The following is a 23,402-nucleotide window of genomic DNA, read 5'->3' as shown; positions in this document are numbered from 1 at the left end:
CCGACCTAAATATATAGCCTAAATCGGCTATAAATCGGTTTTTTTCCCTGATCGATAGATTGTTAGGATAATCAATTATTTATTATCTAGTATGAAGGTATTATTATATAATCTTTCAGATATTAGATACCTTTCGCGACGAGTAAAACAAATAAAATAAAATAAATACTGTGTAATACTAATGTTACGAAAATATAAGTATTTTTACTCTCGAATGACCGGTTGGTAATGTGTTAAAAATTAAAACAAAGTTATTTTATATTTAAAGAAAAATACCTAAGCATCTCTAAAAGTATATAAATAACAGTAGAACCGCGCACCATTAACGCGAATTGTGCAGTTGCAACGTCTGCGTTCTAAGACTCGACGCAAGACACTATTTTATTACAGTTTTGCAACCTCTGAAAATTGCAGCCTGCGTCGTTTATTAGACTTCACGAGGTGCGGCAATTCGCGGTGGATGAATTCGAATTTGTTAGACTACGTCGGGTGGATTGCTGTAGCGACGACAGCCGGCGATCCTCAGACGCGGGTCATCCGTATCGCGAACGGCCCTTTCGCGCGCTAAATCACGCGGGCAAAACGCGGGTGGCAATCGCAAGAACGAAACCGGCGATAAACAGACTTGGACCGGTACCAACTATCTTTATTATGGTAATCCCGCGGTGCGTTGCACTTGGAGGACCGGTCGCGTTTAGATCGATTACGTTGCGCCGCTCGCGCCGGCAATAATGAAACGCTGGGAATGCGGCAACCGGACGAACACCGACGGAGAACACGATCCAGGTGCGTTCGTTGCGGATTTTTGCCGGAGACTCTTCTCTGCCCGCGATCTACGATACCGATTGCCGTGCTGGACGCGAATCGTTTCGAAACTGTCGCAGGTATTTTCAGGACAAGACTCGCGTAAATGTCAGATTTAAGCCGACGCGCAGTGATTCTATTTTATGGTGACATGGAGCAAGAATTGTATGTTTTAAACTACTTCATTTTCGACCTAAAGTATCTTAATAATTTTTTTAAGGAGTGCCTAAGTGTCGTAATAATTTTTAAAGAGTAGCTTAGTATCTTAATAGTTAATTAAAGTAATACTTTTATTTATTGCCGTGAAGTTTGAATGAATCGATGTTAGAAGCACGGAGATATAACTGGTGAATTATAATAAAATAAATCGATAATTGATAATTGACAATAAATTCTAACAGAGTAAATTGATAATTGACAAAATTATAATACAGTAAATTGATGATTGAAAAATTATAATAGAGTAAATAAATAATGGATAAGACAGGCTTGAAGAAGCAGAGTCGTCGTGATCGTCAAGCGATATCAGTTTTACCATCGTTTTAAATTCGTTTGAAAATTTACACTATTATAATATACTATAATTGAGTATAATATAATATAACTGATTATAATATAATATAATTGACTATAATGTAATATAATTGATTGTAATATAATACAATTGATTATAATACTATATAATTAATGATAATATAATTGATTACAACATATTATAAACGACGATACATAAAGACGTTCGTCAGGTTCGTAAACGCGTCGAAAGAAGCAGCCGCCGCGACGAACGAGACTCGTGACGCACCTCATTCCGGTTGTTAATCGTTCCAAGCGAGCAAACGTTCCTCGAATCGGATGAATTTTTACAAAGCCGGCTGGCAGAAGAAGCGCTCGATGCAAAGTGTAAACGGTGATATCAGACATTCCGAAATTCGATCGCGATACGCATGTAAAATATCGAAGTTTAGCATAGTTTCTGCACGCTTGGAGCTCGACGGAGGATAATTGTATATTAATGAAAATCGCGTCGGAATGGTAAATAAGAACAGTGCTCGCGATGCCGCGGGGAATTTATCGGGCCGGTCATTTTCCTAAGGGAAACCCGGTTAATTCGATATCTAACGATCGAGCGTTTTTTTTTCTCGGTTCGACGACGATTTGTTTAACCGTGCAATTTCGACGGCGATTTGTTTAACACATTTGGTGCATGCTGACATGTTTATATAATGGGTTAAATGATAGAAGAAGTAAGAATATATCGTAATGAATTTCTTTTATTATTCTATACGATTATTAATAATTGCAGATAATATATCAATTTTTAGTAGAATAACAGATGACTAGAGGTGAGTAAAAATAGCTCGGCGCAGAACGCGTTAACTCTGCAATTTCGGTGGTTTTAGCTCGGATCTTTCGCGATCGCGCAGCCCTTTGGTACGGTCTCGCGGCGCGGACACGATCGCCCGTGGGACTCTAATTGTCCGATTATAATTGTAAAGTTGTTCCACCGCGTGGCTCCGGGATCCGCTTGTTATTTCCTCTCCGCCGGGTAAATAAATGGGATATAAAGCACAGGGAACCGGAACGCGGCGGCGCATCGGCGCGGTTTGATTTTCAAAACCGGGAGATCCCGAGTCGATGTATCGTTCGTTGAATCGTTCAAATAATTTCGCTGCCATTCAGCTATCGGGAAGGCGACCAGCGTGCACGACGAGAAAAAGAGACGAGGGGGGAGGGAAAAGGAGGGACAGGGGGGCAAGGGAGGGTTCTCGTTTCGAAACCGCGAAAAAATGTTGCAATTAGGAGGGATCGGACATGGAATTATAGCCGAACCACATAATTAACGCTTGATCGTAACCGTTCATTGACCCAATCCGCGGAGAGATAGCGTTATCAGGCGGGCGATTATGATTTCGAAATCCAGCAAACGGCGCCGATGAAAGAGCGCGGAGGGGACTCGTCGCGGCTCGAGGATTCGTCAATGAACCGGCTTCCACGCATCGTTCCCGTCGAATCGGTATCGACGATCGTGTACCACCTTGATAAGACCGGCTTCGAGTCCGATCGGACGCGATCGTTTCTGGTTTTATCATTCCATGCCCGTTCGATTGTTTAATTGCCCGCGATCGCTTCTGATCAGCCGACGAGAAATCTTCTCGTGGCTACGAGTCACCGTGTGGAAATATCGGGACAGCTCTTTGAAGTTTCTTTGTTTTTAGGATAAATGTTCACTTTGGATATTTGAGACGTTTATTTTGAAAGTGACCAAGGTCCACTTTCTATTGGTCGATGTTGTTACGCTTATGTCGTTCGGTGAATATTTATTATTATTTTAATATACATTGCAAATTTGGGTTTGTAGATATATTTAAGCAATGTGACGCGTTGGTATTTATACTTATATTTTTATATTTTTCTTTTAAACGCGAACCTTTAAATATGTTAATTTTAATGAAAATGTCAGTAATTTGTTGTCAACTCATTAATTTTTACACTATGAATAGTATAATGACGTAATAGCAATAATAATAATATAATAGTAATAATATAATGGCAACAGTAATAGTAATAGTATAATAGCAATAATAATAGTAATAGTATAACAGTAATATAATAGTAATAATAATAGTAATAGTAATGGCAATAATTCCTGCCATAATTCGGAAAAAATCGGCCATAAAAATAGCTCCCTACGATTTTTAATTTAAACACAAATAGCGTCGACTTTCGTGCCGAATTGATCGAGGTCTAATGGGCTCGCCATGAAATTTTCATTTCACACCGTCCGACATGTTTAACGCGTTCGCGGTACTATTTTCCGGAAAAATCAGCATCCGTAGAGCGCACCGAATTTCGTCGTTAATTAGGTGTTCCCGGGGACTAATTCAAAGAAGGAACCCCCGACTGCGCAGACAGCGTCCGCGTGTGTATCTCACCGTCAATTAAGCAAGCTGTACGGCAGAGATAGAGAGGCCACGCACGTCTTCGCGGGCGTGTGGTGGAGAAAGAGCCACACACGCACACGACGCGCCACGCGAAAGTGTTACGTTCATTAGCGGGGCCACTCCGGTTCATATACCGATTTTATCAGATTTTGCTGTGCCGGTTCTCTTCTATCCTTCCATCCACCGATTTTGCTCCGCTCGGGCGCCCCCTTAACGCATCGTCCGATGCCTTGGAAATTGCAGGATACCCTACTGTAAATGAATAATCTGCTTCCCTCAAGATAAACACCTCTCTTTGAATATTCTTTCGTTATACGATTCGCGTCTGTTCGACGCTCGAAGCTCGTTAGCGACGATTATCTTTTATATTGACGCGGGGGGAACCATTTGTTACGCTGCTGTTTCGATTTTAGTGAATTTAGGGGATCGGTATATGTCTGAAATTTAATTCTACTGTACTCTACTATATATAATGACAGCAATAGAATAGGTATTTTATTATTTTTAATTTTTATGCTATAAAGAAAAGTGGATATATGAATGCATTGGCATATACGTATAAAATATTCATTTTGTATACTTTGTTTCACACATAGTGAATGCACACACCACATAATAAGGAAAACAAAATTCAGCTTATCTAAATCAGTGATTATTATATTTGTGCAATAAAATATAGAATTATATTTTAAATGAAATATTTCGGCGCGTGTTACACCACTCGAGACACGTGACTACAATTGCAATAAAAATCCAACCACAGATGGTTAACATTCAAAACACTGTTCAACAGGGAAGCATCTTTATGCATTTTTTATTGAAATAATTTATATAATTCGACCATAAGGAAACTGCGAGCAGTGAAAGCATAAAAATCGGACAATAGAACACGATTGTTCCAGGGCCCCGGGGTGGAACAAGGAAACGCTTTTTCGCTGCGCAGTGATATAATATTTTCAGGGTCCGCGGATATTATGAATATAGATGTGACGTAAGGGAAAAAGAGTAGCGATATTAATGCAGGAACTCGGCGGTAATTGGACCCGATAAATCTTTACACGTAACGCGTCGCAGGATATCGTCCGGTTCTTACCGCGGCGCGTTAATCTCTATTCCGTTCGATAACGATAATGTCAATTTCATCAGCGTAACCGCGAAAAACCGCGGCCCCGCAGGAAAGTGGGAATCGCCTAACAATGATCTCATTCTTTTTATCTCGGTTTCGGGGGCCCGCGTTAACCCGTTCTACGTCTTCGTCGCAGCGCGCAGCGACTTCAATCTTCATCCAAGACGACAATATTTATATTTTGTTGAAATATAGTTTCAATGATACAGTATTTATATTTTGTTAAAATATAGTTTTTATGATACAATATTTATATTTTGTTAAAATATAGTTTCTATGATACAATATTTATATTTTGTTAAAATATAGTATTTATGATACAATTTTTGACATTTTTGATATTTGTTAAATTATCAGTTAAATAGGTTAGACTGTTATAACAATACTGCTTTTATATAGAATTAAAATGTCAACTATCAGACTGTTTATGGAAGAGATATAATTGAAGAAATTTAAAACGGATTGTAAGAGAATGATTTACTTTGTTACCTAGTTTGTTGATTTGAAACTTCCGCATTGTTTTAAATTGCACTGGATAAATCTGAGTAAGCGGAAGATAATTATGATATATATAATGTCAAAAAGTTGACTAGTGCTATTTTAATATCCGTGCTTTGACTTGAAAATGAATTTTCGTCGCAATACATTTAGAGGACCGAAAAATTAAAGCACTAAAAATTGTGCCAATCATAGTTAGATCCACTCAAATACTTACATAACAATTATCTTAAATTTTTCTGTCATGACTTCCGGCTAAAAAGTTTCTAAACCTGCAGATTCTTTTTATTTCAAGATCAATTTAATATTCCATAATAATAAGGTTTAATATTATATTTAACAATGTTGAAAGTTATATATAACAATGCTTAATTTTATAATAAAGTTTATCGTGTATCGTTTGTTTAATGTATATATAATATCTAGAGTATTAATTCTAAATTCACCGCGTTAAGAACAATATACAAAAGTTAACACACTTTAAACAAAAATCCACAGATGGATCAATTTAAATGCACTCGGTTCGCATCGTTGCAAAGGATGGCGAGCCGCCACGAATCACCGCGCAGTGAACATAGACCGCAAAATCGCCAGTTCAGCCAATCGGTATCGTTCCGTCACAAGCCCTGGGCGTATTTAGAAGTAAATCGAAACGACGTGAAATTATTTTTATTCGAATGGTTGAGTTAAAAGGTGGTCGCAGCACCGCGGAGCGCCGCATATAGACAGCGAGAAGCGGAGGTTGGCATAAGTCGATGTCTGCTGGCAGAAATTCAAGCGTCACCGCGGACACACGGGAACCGTCCGCCGTACGTACACGTCCTGCCGTCCACGTACACACCGTCGAAACGAGCCTCGACTGTCGTCATTGTCCTCGTAACGTCCCGTTTCCACCCACCGCGTTGTCGATTTCTTGAAACATTTCTCGGCCACACCAATATTCTCTCTCTCTCGCGGCGAACCGCGCGGGGCTGCGCGCGCGCGACATCAGTTTCTTGGATCGTCGTTCACATTCCGATCTTAATGACCAATTAATCTTTTCTCTCGTTTCGTGCTTCGCGCTTGTCGAACGGTTCGGTCCACGGCAGGAATATAAAAAAAAACGAACGCGGCGGCGTCGCCGATCGGTGACGAGTCGCGGCCTCGATCATCGGGCCGACTCGCGGGAAACCGCTCCTCCGCTCGTTTTATCTCGCGTGGAATTCGAGCCTTAATGAGACGAATTCCAATTCTAGCCGATCAACGAGAGATTAGGAGAGGAAATAGACCGTTCGAAATACAACGGTCGCTGAACCACGTCGCCGCGCGGCTGGTTCGCCGAAGATTGACGTGCTACCACGCTCGCGCGCGCACGAAACTTCGGGCTTCGCCGTTTTTCAAAATAGGAAGCAGATGTGTCCAATTTCGTGGCAGCGGCGGCGACCGGACTCGGCCCAGCATTTTGGACACTTTGCGCGATGCAATAATATCTTGTCCGCGCTTCGGCCGGTCTCGGTTTTAGCATCGGTTAAACCTTTGTCTGGGTCCCCTTGACCCGAGCACCGCGTTCAATTCGAAGCCCTGGAAAACGATCCCTCAAAACTACATTATCCCACGGAAACGAGAATTTAAAAGATATTTAAAATACTATATTAATTCTATTATATAAACACTTTTGAAAGATCTCACGCGTCTTCGACGCTTCGGTCGTCTGAATCTTACCGCTGATTGGTCAATTAAACGGGAAACACGTAGAAGGGCGGCCACGCTCTCGAGCGGTCGCGCGAGAGGGTTCGCCTAACCGAGAAAAGGATATTTTAATTATCGTCGTGGGAAAGCGTGGCCCGCGTTCGGCTTTCGAGCCGGCGCTATTGATTTTGCGTTGCATTAATTGCTGCCGCGTTCGATCGGACATGGAAATCAACTCCCGGACTTGATTAGACACGTGGGGCTGCTTCTTCCTTATCGAGCATCGTCCTGCGACCTCGTGAAATTGCGCGGCATTGATCGCCGCGAAATTTGAGGGTCTTCCGCAGCCTGCACAGCACCTCGCCGTTTGACAAATGCCGCCGCCGCGATCGCCGGAAACTTTAACAGTCTCGACAAGAGTATCGTTTTAGGTTCGTGATAAATTCTTAATGATTCCTCGATGACGTTTCCCCTTGACACATTTACGGTCTTTGAAAGAGGGTTCTAAGAAACTGTGGCGATTGGCAAATGCTCGCGAATGGACCAGCTTTGAATGAAACATTCGTGTAGTTTAATTGCAAAAGGCGGCGCTGAAATGTAGCGAAAGTCTCGGTAAATTGATGGCGGCGATGAAAGAGTGATTCGATCCGAGCCCTTGTCTCTAATTGACTTTCTTTTCTCCTACGCTTACCTTTAAGACCGAACCGAGTAAGAACGCACCACAAGTTGTGCCTCACCCGTAGAGTATGTTTCAGGCAAGGAGCAGGGAATGCCAGCGTTCGCGCGCGGTCCACAGGAAGGTGGCCCGCCGGAAATGAGCGACGAAAGGTTGGCGCATATCCTATCGGAGTCCGGCCACCTGCAGATGAGGGGCGAGCACGAGGTGTCGAACGACGCCGACAGCAAGAGCCCGAGCCGGATCGGCTGCCCGAGCCCGTTCAACAAAGACAGGCTCGACAGCCAGAACAGGAGACTGAAGAAATACGAGAACGATGACATTCCGCAGGAGAAGGTAGTCAGGATCTACCAGGAGGAGCTGGCCAAGCTGATGGGCAGAAGGGTGGAGGATCTCCGTGGGCCGCGAGAGTTCTCGTCCAGGTAATCCTAGTGCCAACGCGTCTATCCTTAGCGACCGGTTCAATCTGCTAGAGTAATTGCTCGGATACCGTTGAAGTTGCAAAAGCTCCAACACTCTCTCTCTCTCTCTCTCTCTCGTAGGATCCTCGGAAATAGCTACAAAATACGCCGAGAAGTTGTTTCGATCGTTTCGAAATCTATTTACGTCGATTGTGTTTCATTTCCAATGACACATTCTAAGAAGATGCTACACATCGGCCAGCGTCCGCGTCAGTTAATTCACGATCCGCAGTCGACTAGCACTGGCACTAACTCTGAATAGTTCCCACCACCGAGACGCCGATGATGGTCCATATTAGACCGGTGTTTCGCGCATCGGACCGTAAGACAATCCGTGTAAATTTTCGCGCGAGCGGCGCGCGAGGGTTTAAGAGTCTCTATCAATCGTCGTGCCTAAACACCGGCGTCTCGTAGATCTCGTGAGTCAGTAGGGTATCGTGGCCACGTTAAACACTTCTGACGGTCTGACGTGCACGTCTAAAATTATCGAGCCACTATATCTGTTTCATTACTTAACACCCGAATGTCAGATGCCACCGCGTATAACGCGGACCGAGCCCCGCGCCACACGATCCCACCGTGCCCCTGCCTATTGATCATTATTGAGGACAGCACGAGAACTCGACTGATCGCAGCGCGATGTTTCCGCACTTTTTCAGCGGCGCGCAAGGCGGTCTCCAAGGCATGGAGCGCACGCAGGACGACATCCGAATGGCGTTGGACGCGTACCATCGCGAGCTGCAGAAGCTGAACCCGACGCCGGGTCAGAACCCGTCGCTGACCGGGCTGCCGGGACTGCCGGGGCTACCCGGACTCCTGGCGCTCCAGCAACAGGCTCTTCAGCAACACCACCTCGCGACGAACGGCGGCGGTGTCCAGGATCTGAGCCTCGGCAAGATCGACCCTAGGAATAAGATGATCAACGGCGTCTCCGAGGAGGAGAAGGAGAAGATGGAGGAGGCTATAAGACACGCGGGCAGCGCGTTCTCGTTGGTCAGGCCCAAACAGGAGACCACCGCGCCGCAATCGACCCCGAGCGGATCAAGCGCGAGCTCCCCGCTCGGCAATTCCATTCTTCCACCGGCGATGACTCCCAGCGAGGAATTCTCTGGGGCGGCGGCCGCCAGTCCTCTGCAAAGGATGGCGTCCATCACGAATAGTCTGATCAGTCAACCGTCCACGCCTACCCATCACTCGGCCAACCAGAGGCCGCTGAAAGCCGTACTGCCACCAATCACCCAGCAACAGTTCGACATGTACAATAACTTGAACACCGAGGACATCGTCAAGAGAGTAAGCTCAGATTCTTCAACCTTGTCCCTTGTCCTCTTCTTCGGCGCCTTGCATTCGAACGGTGACTTTAATGTCCGCGGCAACCTTTTGCACCCCTAGACTCTTCGAAGCGGCGTCGTTTATTTGACAGCGCAATGCCAGGTGTGCGTCTGACAAATGTCGACGTGTTCTCGCATTGCTGAACAAAGATGAAACGCTTTGATGTCAGGTGAACGCGTTTCTATTAAAATGACGATGAACGATGAGATTTGTATATGATACTGTTAAATCAACGACAGCCTCGAGAATTTTGGGTACCATCGTTAACCCCTTAACGCACTTTGACGAGTTCCACTTCGAATGCAAGCTGCGAAAGATAGAAAGGAACAACGTGATTAACGTGACTAACGAATGATCGCAGGTCAAGGAACAACTGTCCCAATACTCGATTTCCCAGCGCCTGTTCGGCGAGTCCGTGCTGGGCCTGTCCCAGGGATCCGTCTCCGATCTGTTAGCACGGCCGAAGCCCTGGCACATGCTGACGCAGAAGGGCCGCGAGCCGTTCATCAGGATGAAGATGTTCCTCGAGGACGACAACGCCGTGCACAAGCTGGTGGCCAGCCAGTACAAGATCGCCCCGGAGAAACTGATGAGGACCGGCGGCTACGGTGGCCTGCCTCGTAAGTTTAACTCAGGTCAATATAGATGTTTTGTTCTTTTACTAAACGCATAGTTTGGGAGCTCGATACCGTGCGTCGAATGATGCTGATGCACCGACTAAAATGTCTCGGTCGTTCTCTCGCGTGTCCTGAACTCTTTGTGCCGCGACGGCTGCCGATATCGGTCAGTCGCGGTGTCGCGGTCGAAAGAAACGTTGCTCGATCCACGGATGTCGCGTAAGAGCAAAGGATCGTTTGTTGGAAGCAACATTCCGAGGTCCAGCCGAGCTTTCGGACTATAATGCGCAAGTACCGCCGTGCGACTTTGCTTAAACGCGATATCTCCTTGGCCCACAGCTTGCGGGACCCCGATGAAGCCTATGCCGCCCACGAAGCTGGTCCAGGAGCAGCTCCAGAACGCCGCGAAGGCGCAGGCGGCGGCTCAGGCGGCGGCCCAGGCGGCGGCCCAGCACCAGCAGGAGAGCCAGATGCAGTTGGGACCGCCGCAGCAGAGTCCTCAGCTTCCCCCGCATCCGCAGCCGCCGCCGCCGATGATGCTGACTCCGCCGGGACCCCATCATCCGCACACGCAGCTGAGCATGCAGGAGCTGCAGAAGAAGCAGCAACAGCAGCAGCAACAGCAGTTGAACCTCCACTCGCCGCACCATCAGATGACCCCGTCGCCGCTCCGAAGCCTCCACCCGCACATCTCGCCGAGCGTATACGAGATGGCGGCGCTGACCCAGGACCTGGACACGCAGACGATCACGACGAAGATCAAGGAGGCGCTGTTGGCGAACAACATCGGCCAGAAGATCTTCGGCGAGGCTGTGCTGGGTCTCTCGCAGGGCTCGGTCAGCGAACTGTTGAGCAAACCGAAGCCGTGGCACATGCTGAGCATAAAAGGCCGGGAGCCGTTCATCAGGATGCAGCTGTGGCTGTCGGACGCGCACAACGTCGACCGGCTGCAGGCGTTGAAGAACGAGCGACGGGAGGCGAACAAGAGACGGCGAAGCAGCGGGCCGGGCCACGACAACAGCTCGGACACGTCGAGCAACGACACCGCCGAGTTCTACCACGCGGCCTCGCCCGGCCCTGGTCCGGCCTCGGCCAAGAAGCAGCGGGTCCTGTTCTCGGAGGAGCAGAAGGAGGCCCTGAGGCTCGCGTTCGCCCTGGACCCGTACCCGAACGTGGCCACCATCGAGTTTCTTGCCAGCGAGCTGGCGCTGTCCTCGAGAACGATAACCAACTGGTTTCACAATCACCGGATGAGACTGAAACAGCAGACGCCCCACGGCCAGCCGGAGCCGCAGTCCCCCAGGGAGCCCGGCCAGCCGTTCGACCCCGTTCAGTTCCGGCTGCTGTTGAACCAAAGACTACTGGAGATCCAGAAGGAGCGACTGGGCCTGGGCAATGTGCCACTCCCTTACTCGCCGTACTTCAACCCGAACCTGGCCGCCCTCGTCGGCAACGCGCTCAAGGAACAGTGCTCCGGCCTGGACCTGTCGATGAACGCGCTCAAGCGGGAGCCGAACCAGGAGTTCGAGGACGAGGACGTCGAGGACGCCATGAGCAACCTCGGCAGCGAGGACTCCGAGGGCTCGGCGGGCAGCATAAAGAGGGAGCCGACGGAGACGCCGTCGTCCGCGCCCACCACCGCCAGATCGAACAGGAGAAAACCGGCGGCGCCGCAGTGGGTGAACCCGGAGTGGCAGGAGCCGGCCAGAACGGGGGACGAGGTGATCATCAACGGCGTGTGCGTGATGCAGACGGACGACTACGGCGTGAAGAGGGAGGCGGAGGAGACGATCAGGGTCGAGCCGACGCCTGTCCAGGACCGATACGAGGAGGACGCGCAGAGCGACGTCTCCTCCGTCTCCGGGAACAACGGCCCGGACCGGGACAGTCCGCTGCCGAGCCCGAAGTCCGGACAGCACAGTCCGGCGACGTCGCCGAGACCGCCCTCCACGCAGCAGACGCAACAGTCCACCGAGGAGAGTCCGAAGGACAACGTGGTGAAACACGAGCCCGAGGAGACGTGGGACTATTGAGACTATAATTAAGAGTGCGGAACGAGTTCGACGCGGCTCGTGCGGAGGGTGAACGGGAGGGGGGGGGGGGGGGGGGGGCGCGACGTTTGAAACATGCCAAAACTGCGTTACGGCCGAGAGAGGGGGGTCCGCCGGGCGACCACCACGCGGCCTAGTTAAGTTCTTAAAAAAAAAAAAAAACGAGGATAAACCAGTCATAGGATTCGACCGGGCCTCGACTCCGGCCGAGTCCTGCCTACCACGAGGGCATTATCATAGGGAGGCAAATATAAGTAGGATATGTGAAAAAAAAAAAATAAAACGAAACACAAAAGACACAGACTCACACGGACGATGTGCGCGTGCGGAACGCCAGTGCGGGGGCTACCGGCTAGGAGGCTGCTATCGAGGATGAAACGGAGCTCAATCAAAAGCAAAAAAACGAAGCGAACTGTTTTTTCGTAAAAAGGAAAATGAGAGAAAAATGAAGGTACGTTTGCTTGCTGTGCTGTAACGACGGTAGTGCGCGGTGCACAGCTCGGCGGATTTGTATTTGTTAAGAAAGACTGTACGACGATGCGGTTTGGCGAGAGAAAATGCGAGAGAGCGAGAATGAGGGGGAGAGTGACGGCGAGAGTACGAGCGCGAGATAGAGAGAGAGAGAGAGAGAGAGACGGGAGCGAGGATCGTCGCGAAATTCGCTCGGAACCAGAAGGAACCCGGACAACTTCCGTTTTGCTACCGAGACCAAGAAGGTGAGAGAGAGAGAGAGAGAGAGAGGGAGAGAGAGAGGATCGGCCGGATCGGTCGGAGAACGGAACGCGGACGGCGGGTTCGTCAGAGTGCAATCTACGAGTAAAACCAGTTGTTAGATCAAATTATTATTAATTTTATCTAATTACGCGTCGGGATGAGCGATTATTGCATAATTGTGATTCATGTTATATTGTTTATACACTTCTCCTGTCCCATAGTCGTTAAGCTGTTAATGTTAACTACACTCCGCTCTCCGATTACGTGTACCTTCTTTTTTCGTCTGTTTCGGTTCGGGGGCGTGCCGCTTCGTTTTCGGAAACAAAAAAGAGAGAAAAATAGAAACGCCAGAAACGAACCAACCGGCTAACTGTTATCCAATTTTCACCTCTCGTTAAGATGATATATCCATCGTTCACCGGCGAACAGAACGGAACCAGCGGAACCATGATCTGTCCACAACTGAAATTCTTTGTTTCGACGTTTTTTCTTTTTTTTTTCATTTACAAGTGAAACCGAAAATAGAAAGGGGGAGAGCTAATTATACGAGGCGATCGGTGATCGAGGTAATCAGTTACTACCAATATTAACGTATTACTAGGCTTACGTTATCATTGCTATTTTATTATTACTATTATTATTATACAATTATTATTATTATTATTATTATTAATATTATTATTATTGGTTACATTGTATTATTTTATTACCATTCGAATTCTTATCGCGATTACGATATACGGCTTTTGAAGCCAATGTGATAGAGCTTATATGCGATGATAAAATTTAAAAGAAATGGAAAAAACGATCGCGCCTGGGGAGACGAGAGCGAGAGAGCGAGAGATAGAGCGAGAGAGAGAGAGAGAGAGAGAGCGAGTGAGAGAGAGTGAGGGAGAGGATGAGAGAAAGAGGAAGAAGTATAAGTAAATTCTCCCCGCGCTGCGAAGATGCGCCGGCATCTTTAAACCGGGTGTTAAAAGCGTGCCACCGTGTCAGCTCGCATCCAAAACCATGTAAATAACTTGTACAAAGAGAAGAGAACTCGGAAGCATTACGAGAACATTACACGTACACGAATCTTGTATATTATACTTAATTACCACACTTAACTCTCTAACTAGCGATATTATCCACGCGGAACTGAACGCGATCGATGAGCAAAAGACTTAACGCTGAGCTTCCAATCGTCGGATCAAAGATGGGGGACGGACGCCCAACATGCTTTTCGGACGACTATGTACGCAAAAAGAAAAAAAAAAGAGAACCGAGCCCGGGAGGAGGAGAACGGGGAGCGAGGACGGGGGACGAGGGAACCACGTGGCGGAGAGAGGCGCGCGAGAAGTTTTTGGAAACGCACCGTTAAGGCTGATAATCATGCGGCCGCGGCAGAAGAACATATAATTATGGATAAAAAAAATTACCGTACACTATCGAAGTCTGAGAGCGAAAGAGCGAGCATGCGAGAGAGAGAGCGAGAAAGAGTGCGAGAGAGAGAACGCGAGAGAAAGCTAGAGAAAAAGAGAGAGAAAGAAAGCGATAGAATACGAGAGCGCGTGTGTGACCAGTGTATGCGTGCGTTCCAATATTTTTTTTCTCTTGCGTGTACGAGCGTGAAAGGGGCAAAAGAATTATCCTCGATATTACGAATCAAACTTGTATTTACCAGATTAAATTTTAATCTTCGATTAAATTCTAGTCGGCAGTTAAAACGAACAATGGCTACAGAGAGAAAGTGAACGGTACGAGAGCGAGAGAACGAATAAAGGAGTGAACGAAATGTTGTGTGCGCGTGCGTGTGAGAGAGAGAGAGAGACAGAGAGACAGCGAGACCGAGCGAACGCGTGATAACGAGCGAGACAGCCAACCAGTGAGAAGAACACTTAACAAAAAAGGGCATTGCTAATTGAGAGACCAGTGATCCGACCGTCTGTTTCTTTCTTTCGAATCTACTTTACCCGGGGGAACCGGCATCGTCATCGGCACACCACAGTCTATTTATCATCCCCGACCCACACACACCATTATTCGTAACGTTATTATTATTCGTACGGTTATTGTTCTAACTATTATTATTATTCTAAATATCCTTTATTGTATTAGTTGCCGCGTCGCGGCCGAGCGCGCATCGGCGAGACGCGCGCGGATCGACCAACGAAACGCACGATCGATGTTCAAACGGAAGTTCAGAAACGGGATCTCAACGAAGCGCGAGAGCGAACGCCGTCGACGCGCGATCTCGTCGAATCGACGCGTCGGGCCCGCGACGCGCGAGGGATCGAGGAGGCACGATCGTCGCCGATCGCGCAGCTGAGCAAATCGTATATGAAACTCGACACCCTCGGGGACGATCGACGGATTTCTTTCGTTTCCTCTTCCACCTCTTTTACTCTTCTCTCTTCATCGTTTTTTTTCTTCTTTTGTACGCCAGCACCCCCTCCGCGCATTCATCTCTTCCTACCCCATCGTCCCCTTCTTCTCCACCGTCATCATTCCCCTCGCGTCCCTGCCCAGCCCACCATCGACGATATCACACTTTTTCCACGGTTTTTCTCCTACTTTTTTGTTTCTCGCGCGAGAAACGCAAATAGGTTCTTCTGTAGATACCGAATAGACACTAGATAGCAGATAGCTTTAATTATTTAAGCGGAAACGGCTTTCTAGGCGAGGACCCAGTCTCGGGGGGACACGGAGGATTTGTAATATAGGGTTCGTGGTGGACGACGCTAATTGCGGGGCGGAGTGGTTCCACGCGCAGGACCATCCGGCGAATCGAAGGAAAAATCATATCGTAAACATAATAATGAATATTTTACAGAAGCGACTTACGAGAGAGAAAAAAATTAACCGGGTCGAATAAAACGTGGTGGACGCGCGCGCGCGCGTTCGGGAGCGGGCGGCGCGCCGCTTACGAGGCGTGTGTGTGTGTGTGAGAGAGAGAGAGAGAGAAAGAGAGAGAGAGAGAGATTTAAACGAGAGAACAAAAACAAAAAAATAAGCACGGAACGGGGCGGTGAAAAAAAAATGGTAACTGTAGATAGACGACGTTCGAACGAACGGGAACGATTGCACACAAAAGTCGAGGCTCTTTGCGTGAAAACACACTCGCGGCGAAACTCGCGTCAAATGATCAAAAAAATTTTTAGTGGGGGATACACGCGGATTAATAAAAAAGAAAAATGAAGGTATTATACACCTGCGTGAATGGACGGGATGAGAACGAGCATTGTCATTCAGTAGTGAAAATAATTGTATCAAAACAAAAAAAGATCGAGAAAGGTTTACCTAACGTAATAGTTTATTGATTTGTATTTCATTTCGAACTGTATTATAGCTTAAAGATTATCCTGTACATTGCATACACGTACACAACATACACACTCACACACGAGCACTATTGTTTTAAATTGTACGTTTATGATTATTATACGAAGATGAAAAAGAAAAATAAATAAGGTATACAAAGTATTGAAGACACATGGGAGAGTTTATTCCGGACTCAGAACGAGTCTGGCGTATTCCTTTTGTAACTCCATCCATCCAAGACGTCGCAGATTATTATAATATATTTTTTTAATAAACTACGAATCTTTAAAATTATGATTTTATTTTTCACTGATTTTATTTGATAAAGCGGAACGAGTAAAATGAAATTATATTTTAATAAAAGAAAATCAAGAACCAGTTATAATATATGGATATGTTATTACATAAATTATACTGTTGTATAAGATAAAATGATTTTTTTTATTAGCATGATATTAAAAAACAAATTCGTCTGATTTCAAAGATTATCGTCGGCTATATACATGTAGCAAAATGCTTATAATTTATTACATATATATTTTATATTGAAGATAGGGCAAAGCACCGAAATATAAATTTTTAAATTTGGACAAAATTATTATTTAAATTTAAACTGGTAGAAAATGAAGATTAATATTTATCGTGATAGCTATGAAGTACTGTGTAGAATGTACTCTATATGAATTGTGACAAGAGTCAGTTTTACTATAGAATATAATAGCAATGCTATTTGGAATAGTAGCAAAACGCTGAAACTGGAAAACGAATGTACCAACAGATGGTTAAAGTCTGGATGAAAATGTGGCATCTGTGAGATAATGATGAAGCTAGTAATTAATAACCACGGAGGAGCGGGGACACAAATTATTAGCGTAGACATAGTATAGGTATATACCTGATTCTGAATGTAGAGCGTTAGTAAGAACAGACTTTGGAGCTATAGTATTTTACCTTTTAGGGTTTTAGAGTCCTATTGTGCTTAACATTATCTATAGTAAGAAGCGGATATCCTGTATATCTCATTTCTACTACGAGTACTGAACATTATTATACTATATATGATACTATATACTATATAATTTATTAATAAAAATAAATGGTAGAGTTAGAGGTATAGAGTCATTTTTCAGGCATGAGAGTTTTGAGAAATAATTAGAGCAGGCGAGTTTCATTAATAAATTTTTAATGTAAATTTTTAATGTCTCAATGCTCGCTAACATTCCCAATTTTTATGAACTTTTATGAAATAGTAGGAGAGCTCTAGAACTCTAACCAGATGAAACAGAACAGCCCATAAGATTGAATGTGTGACTCGAAATCCCACATGGTATCCATACTATATTATGGACCTATACTATATTATATTAATCTGTCGGTAAAATAGAAAACTGCCAGCGTTGATGACGTAGCAATTTATATTATCTATATCTGTTATAGAAGTTCTCTAGTTACTATCAATATTGTAATATGGTTTATCTACCAGTTTGAACGTTTTGCCGCCATGTCAATTGGCGCTATTTAGAGATTACGTGGTAAAATTTAAACTGGCTCCTACGAGAAAAATCAAAAAAATTACTAATCCCCTTAAATAAATAACTTTTAATATATTTAATAGTTGGAATTAAAAATTACAGTAAGCATCCCTTTGGTTTAGAGTCGAAAACTTGTACAATATAATACTAACAAAAATATAATTACAAGAATAATTAGAATTATGGCACTTCCTAAAATGGAGTAAAAGGACAATGAGACAACAATGTTATTTCGAAAATACGATTTATTAACCTGTCGAACGTAAATTCTGGTAACGCGTGCTCGCACGCACTGTCCTCCGTCATGCTTTCGTCATGCTCGTCCCTACGCAATCTTCCACGCGCACGCGGTATACAAAATCTATATCGTTACTATACTTAAACATCGTGACGCGTAGCTTAGCCGATAAACGTACACTATCCTAGTGATCGTGTTTAATGACTATGTTGATTCCAGTTAATCCGTTAATCTCGGATCCTCCAAGAACCACAGTACCTGCTAACGTCGTCGTTATACACAAGTCTCGAGGGACACATGATTAGGTACATTGAAGTTATCTCCCTCACCCTCGATCTCTAAATCCCCGATCGATCGCCGACTCTGCAAGCTCGCTATTAATCTATCGATTCGTCAATAAAATATTCCTTCGTCTTTATCAAAAAAACATCATTAGACGTCTTCGATCGCTTGCCATTACAAACAATTAACGAACGCACACCAATTTTCGCTAAATTCTCTATCATTCGTCAATTTTGATAGCGATCAATCAATCTATATATGTATATATTTTTCAATTACAGGAGAGCGAGAGAGGAAAAGAGCAGGCTACGGGGAGGCGAGAGAAAGAGAGCGAGAGAGAGCGTGATATTGTATTCAATGCCACCTGGGACACGTAAATGATACATCGATTATTCACGGCACTGCACGCATTCAAAATCGATATGGATTCGAATCTTTTTCTTTTCTTTTTTTTTTTTTCGTCGGAGTGAAAGAATTTTACCGTTCGTCCCGCGGTATCGTTTCACGGGCACGATCGATTTCTGCCGGGGCGTTGGAAGGGCGAGTCCGTTGTTTCCCGGACCGTGAATCGTTTTTCTCGTAGGTACAATGGAGATCGTCGCGAAACGAATTGGTCGGATATACGTATCCGCACGCGTTAGCATGTTCGCACGCGGGGGAAGTACGTATATGCGACGCAGAGCTGTTCTGTATTTTTCCCCTTGGTTTCCATTACTTCGAAATTTAGCTACGTACAAAAAATATCCCTTATCGATTACGCACGGTTTTCCATAGTATGTACAGCGTGTACCTACGTGTTCGTCGACTGATTGTGGCGAGTGCGTGTGCGTTTCTGTACAAACCGGGTATGCCTAACATCCAAAGGAGAAAGATCACAATTTTATAGAGACGCGATGCGCATAGTTTTTTTTTCTTTTTCTTTCGTCAAGTACACAAGTTTTAACACACGCTCTCTTACGGGTGCCCGCGAAATCGGTCGAACGCCCTATGGAACGGCCGACGGGATCGTCGACCGGAGCAGAGTCGCGCCGTCGAAGTCTCCGTCGTGTCGTCTCGACGCGTCGTGGCAGTAACAATAATTTTGGACCGTCGTCGATGGAGATTCACAATGATAGGTTCGTCCATAAACGGTTCGCGACGTTTCGCGGGACGCCGCACGAAGAAACTTACGATAGGTTTCTTTTTTTCATTTTATAGATTACACTTTCTTTTTCCATCATTACCGTTTCAAAATCTTCCTGAAATTCACAACAAACGAACTGTGGTCATCTCGTTTTTCTTTAGCCCTAATAATCTTTTCTTTTTTTTTTTTTCTTTTAATGAGAACGATATGAAAGTTTTCGCCCCGTCGCGCGCGCGCCTTTCCCTACCAAATATTTTTCGCTTTGAAAATATTACATCTCTTTCACCGTTTAATTTACCTTTGTCTCACGTTCGTCTCTTCTTCTTCTTCTTTTTTTTTCTTTTTAGTCGTTTCTTTGTACATTCGCTAAGTCTTTGTAGTCGTTTCTTTTTTTCTATTTTTTTTTTTTTTTTTGTAATTGTTCGGGCCGACGAACGCTCGCGCATCCACAAAAAAGGGCGGATATTCTCGTGTCGTTTAGCAGAGAGAGAGGACAAATTAGGCCGAACACAATCAACATCCATAGAGATAGTTTATCAAAGTTTCCTTTTCTTATTTTTTTTTTCTTTCTTTGTTTCTTTGTTTGTTTGTTTGTTTGTTTGTCGAAGAGTCCGATTGATACTCCTCTATATACAAAATCTACACAATATATATAAAAATCGTAGACCCCCGGTGGTTTTAAAAGACCAGCATATTTCTTCCCCTTTTTCGTATTCGTCGTTTTCTCATCCGTAGTTTAGTCTCTCTATATAGCGCGCCGGATGATTTTCTATGTATTTACACATTGGCAAAAGTTTAACGCAAACACACATCTATTTTACGTATAGAAACGATTCGTGTCACGAGGGGCGATCAACCCTTTGCACTCCAGGCCATTTTAAGCCTAGATCCGAAATAACTATTTTAATTGCATTTCCATTTTATATAATTAATATAATTAATATTATAATATTATAATTAATATTGTAATATTATAATTAATGTTATAACTAATATTGTAATATTATAATTAATGTTATAACTAATATTGTAATATTATAATCGATATAATTAATAAAATAATTAATATAACACTTACATAACTTAGTACAATTTATGAATACGAAAATCTATTTTAAATAGTCCATAATAATGTGAAAATTATTTTGGAAATGATAGAACGATTCTCATAGGCTCAGAGACGACACTCGAGTGCAAAGGGTTAACGCGGCCTCGTTCAGCGGATACTTACTCGCGCGCTTCGCGGCGTATCGCCGGGAAACTCTGTCGCGGTTCGAACAACCGCGTGGAATTCCGACGACGGACGCGAACGTAAACGTTACGGAAAACGTTGTTAGTACCAGAGGATATAACAAAGACGGCCGATAACCGATGATGAAGTACATCTTGTTTAGGAGAGACTGTCGTTCGAACTGCTTGCACGGCAACTTCTCGTCGTCGTCGTCGTTGACTGATTTACTTGTCGACATATTTCATTACGCATAGTACTTACACTTCACATTTATAGTTCGTAGAACGGAGGAGGTACGACTGTCAAACACATCAGGAGCATATTACGCAACTGTCAATGAACGTGAAAGCAATTACTCGAGGTCGCGGACGCGTTGAAAAACGCTGAAAAGCTCGCGGATGGTGTGCAAATATTTGCAAAGTCGATTTTCAGACTTTGGATTTAACCCTTTCGGTACGAGCGGTCTCCGCCGTGATATTTTCGCTATACAAAGCAATGGTCAATCATTCTCCTTAAAATTTTCCTGAGCGTTAAATGAAAACTGTGCTTGATACGACAATATTTTTTAACAAAATTTGTTGCCTGTAGTTTTATTATTAAAAGATACTTGTATAAAATTCTATTAATTATACTGGTCATCACGTGGACGCCGAATATATCCGGCACTTGCACCGAAAGGGTTAAAGACGACGCGAACAAGAATATCGAATAAAAAAAATATCTAAACCCGGCTAAATCATGACAGCAATAGCCAACGATAAGAAACGGGATTGAAGGAACGAGAACGGGGATGCGTGGGCTAGACAAGGCGGTGAAAGCAAAGAAGTAAAATTAAACCAACAAAATAAATACAATGTATTGTTACTTTGACATACGCCACATGCTGATCTGCGGTATACGAAAACGAAGGAAACGAAAAAAAAAAAAAATAATAATTGTTCGGAAGTCGACAGGATCTGTCGTCTCGTTTTTTTCTTTTACTGTTCTTTTCACGCTGACCGTTCTCCGACGATCGGTCGATATAAGAATGGGGTTCGTGGAGGGTGGTGGCTCGGGGGCAATAGTGCACTACAAAATTAAAGGGAGGGAGAAGAGCAAAAAAAGAAAAAAAAAATAATAATAAAAATCAACGAAAAAATTCCTTTTCTCTTACACGGTCGTCGTCAACACAACGTTGATGGTAGACGCGGATAGTCACGTTCAACAACGATAGCGCACGTAAAATATACATTGATTAATTCGAAATACATGTATATCTCCTGTATACGCACATACGCACATACACAAAACACACACACGTAATGCCCAGGCGGTGATATACGTGTGTACATATATATGTATATATTACATATATACCCTACTTATGTAAGGTTTCCGTCTTCTGTACTCTCTTTTTTGTTTTAAGCCCCCCATTGTTATAATATACACGCATACACACACGTACACATGATACACGCGCCGTATACCCTATAAATTTGTCCTATAGCGCGCGCAAAGGGTAACAAGTACTTTGCGGTCTTTTCCTTTCTTCTTTTCTTTTTTTTTTTTGGCGGGACAAAATTTGGTTTCTCTTTGATTTCATTCACGATCGTCGTCGTGCGGTTCGTCGATCGTTCGTTGGTTCTCGATGTATATACAATATATATGTATATATGTATACAATATAAATGTATATAAATATACAATATAAATGTATATAAATATACAATATAAATGTATATATGTATACAATATAAATTGTATATATGCGTACAATTTGATTAGTTTCAGATTCTCTGAGTGAATTAAAAAAAGATCAATTGAGATCCGCGTAATTTTCGTGGATCACCGTTTCATGATCACGGAACGATCGTCAGCTGCAATACCAAAAATTGATCGTACACGTTTAAAGAGCACCAAGGTGAACGAACGCGATGTGCGCACAATTGTAAAAATTAAAAAGAAGAAAAAGAAGGAGAAGAGGATTAAAAAAGAAAAAGAAAATATAAAGAGAAGAAAGAAACGAAAAAGAAACAAGTTCTACGAGATGGTGAAACAGCAAAAAATAAAGTATTTCGTGATCTGTTAAACGTTGCAAGTAGACCGTTGCACATCCGAAGAAAAAAATAACATGGATAGTCGCGACGAGTCGCGCGTGTCTCTCTTGCGTATTTAAAAACGAAAAAGGAAAAAAAAAGTAAAGTATACGTATACTCTAGTGGTAATGATAAATTACGTTGGTACTGAATAGTAATGGTAGTTACGATGACGCGGGACGAAACTGGATCACGTCGCATCGGTATATCACTCGACTGTCGCGTAAATTATACATTCGAATGCGATCGATTCGCGGTTCGCATTGACGTTTTCTTTTACTCTTTTGTTTTTTTTTTCTCTCTCTGAGAAGCAGCACGGTTTTGAAAGGAGCGCTTCGATCGTTTAAAATGTGATAAATTCGTGAAGTTAAAAGCAATCGATTTAAGTACATCGACACGAGTGATCACCCTCCCCGTGTCCGCTTCCGCTCTCCTTCGGATCAGGGTTTTGTAAAAAGCGATACAAAAAACTTCATGCGACCACGATCGCGAACAAAAATGGATCGCGCGGCCTCGTAACAATTGTCTAACATTAAACGTTCAACATCAACAAAAAGATAATAATACATGGATAATCGTAATCACCATTGCTACAAATCGCGGCTAATATTAATAATAATATTAATAATAATAATAATAATATTCGTAATAATAATATTAATAATAATAATAATAATAATAATAATAATAATAATAATAATAATAGATACAAAAGTAACATTACGGATA

The 23,402-nt window shown here is 43.9% G+C and overlaps 1 protein-coding gene across 4 annotated transcripts in view; it reads left to right on the top strand.

Moving 5' to 3' along the window:
• Positions 1 to 16,354, top strand: part of Cut (homeobox protein, cut) — a 157,205-nt gene extending 140,851 nt beyond the window's left edge. Inside the window, exons 6-9 of one of the 4 annotated variants that reach the window (XM_078195486.1) lie at positions 7,794 to 8,136; positions 8,811 to 9,468; positions 9,869 to 10,142; positions 10,464 to 16,354. In XM_078195486.1, coding sequence (XP_078051612.1) covers positions 7,794 to 8,136; positions 8,811 to 9,468; positions 9,869 to 10,142; positions 10,464 to 12,157 — 2,969 coding nt within the window. In that variant the 3' untranslated portion in view covers positions 12,158 to 16,354. Of the gene's footprint in view, positions 1 to 7,781; positions 8,137 to 8,810; positions 9,469 to 9,868; positions 10,143 to 10,463 lie in introns of all 4 variants that reach the window. The other 3 variants (XM_078195571.1, XM_078195528.1, XM_078195435.1) reach the window with 3 other exon arrangements.
• The last annotated feature ends 7,048 nt before the right edge of the window (positions 16,355 to 23,402 follow it).

This window comes from Augochlora pura, chromosome 1 (genome assembly GCF_028453695.1).
Source record: "Augochlora pura isolate Apur16 chromosome 1, APUR_v2.2.1, whole genome shotgun sequence".
NCBI classification, from domain to species: Eukaryota; Metazoa; Arthropoda; class Insecta; order Hymenoptera; family Halictidae; genus Augochlora; species Augochlora pura.
The sequence above is the reverse complement of the archived record's forward strand: the minus strand, read 5'-3'. Positions and strand labels throughout refer to the sequence as shown.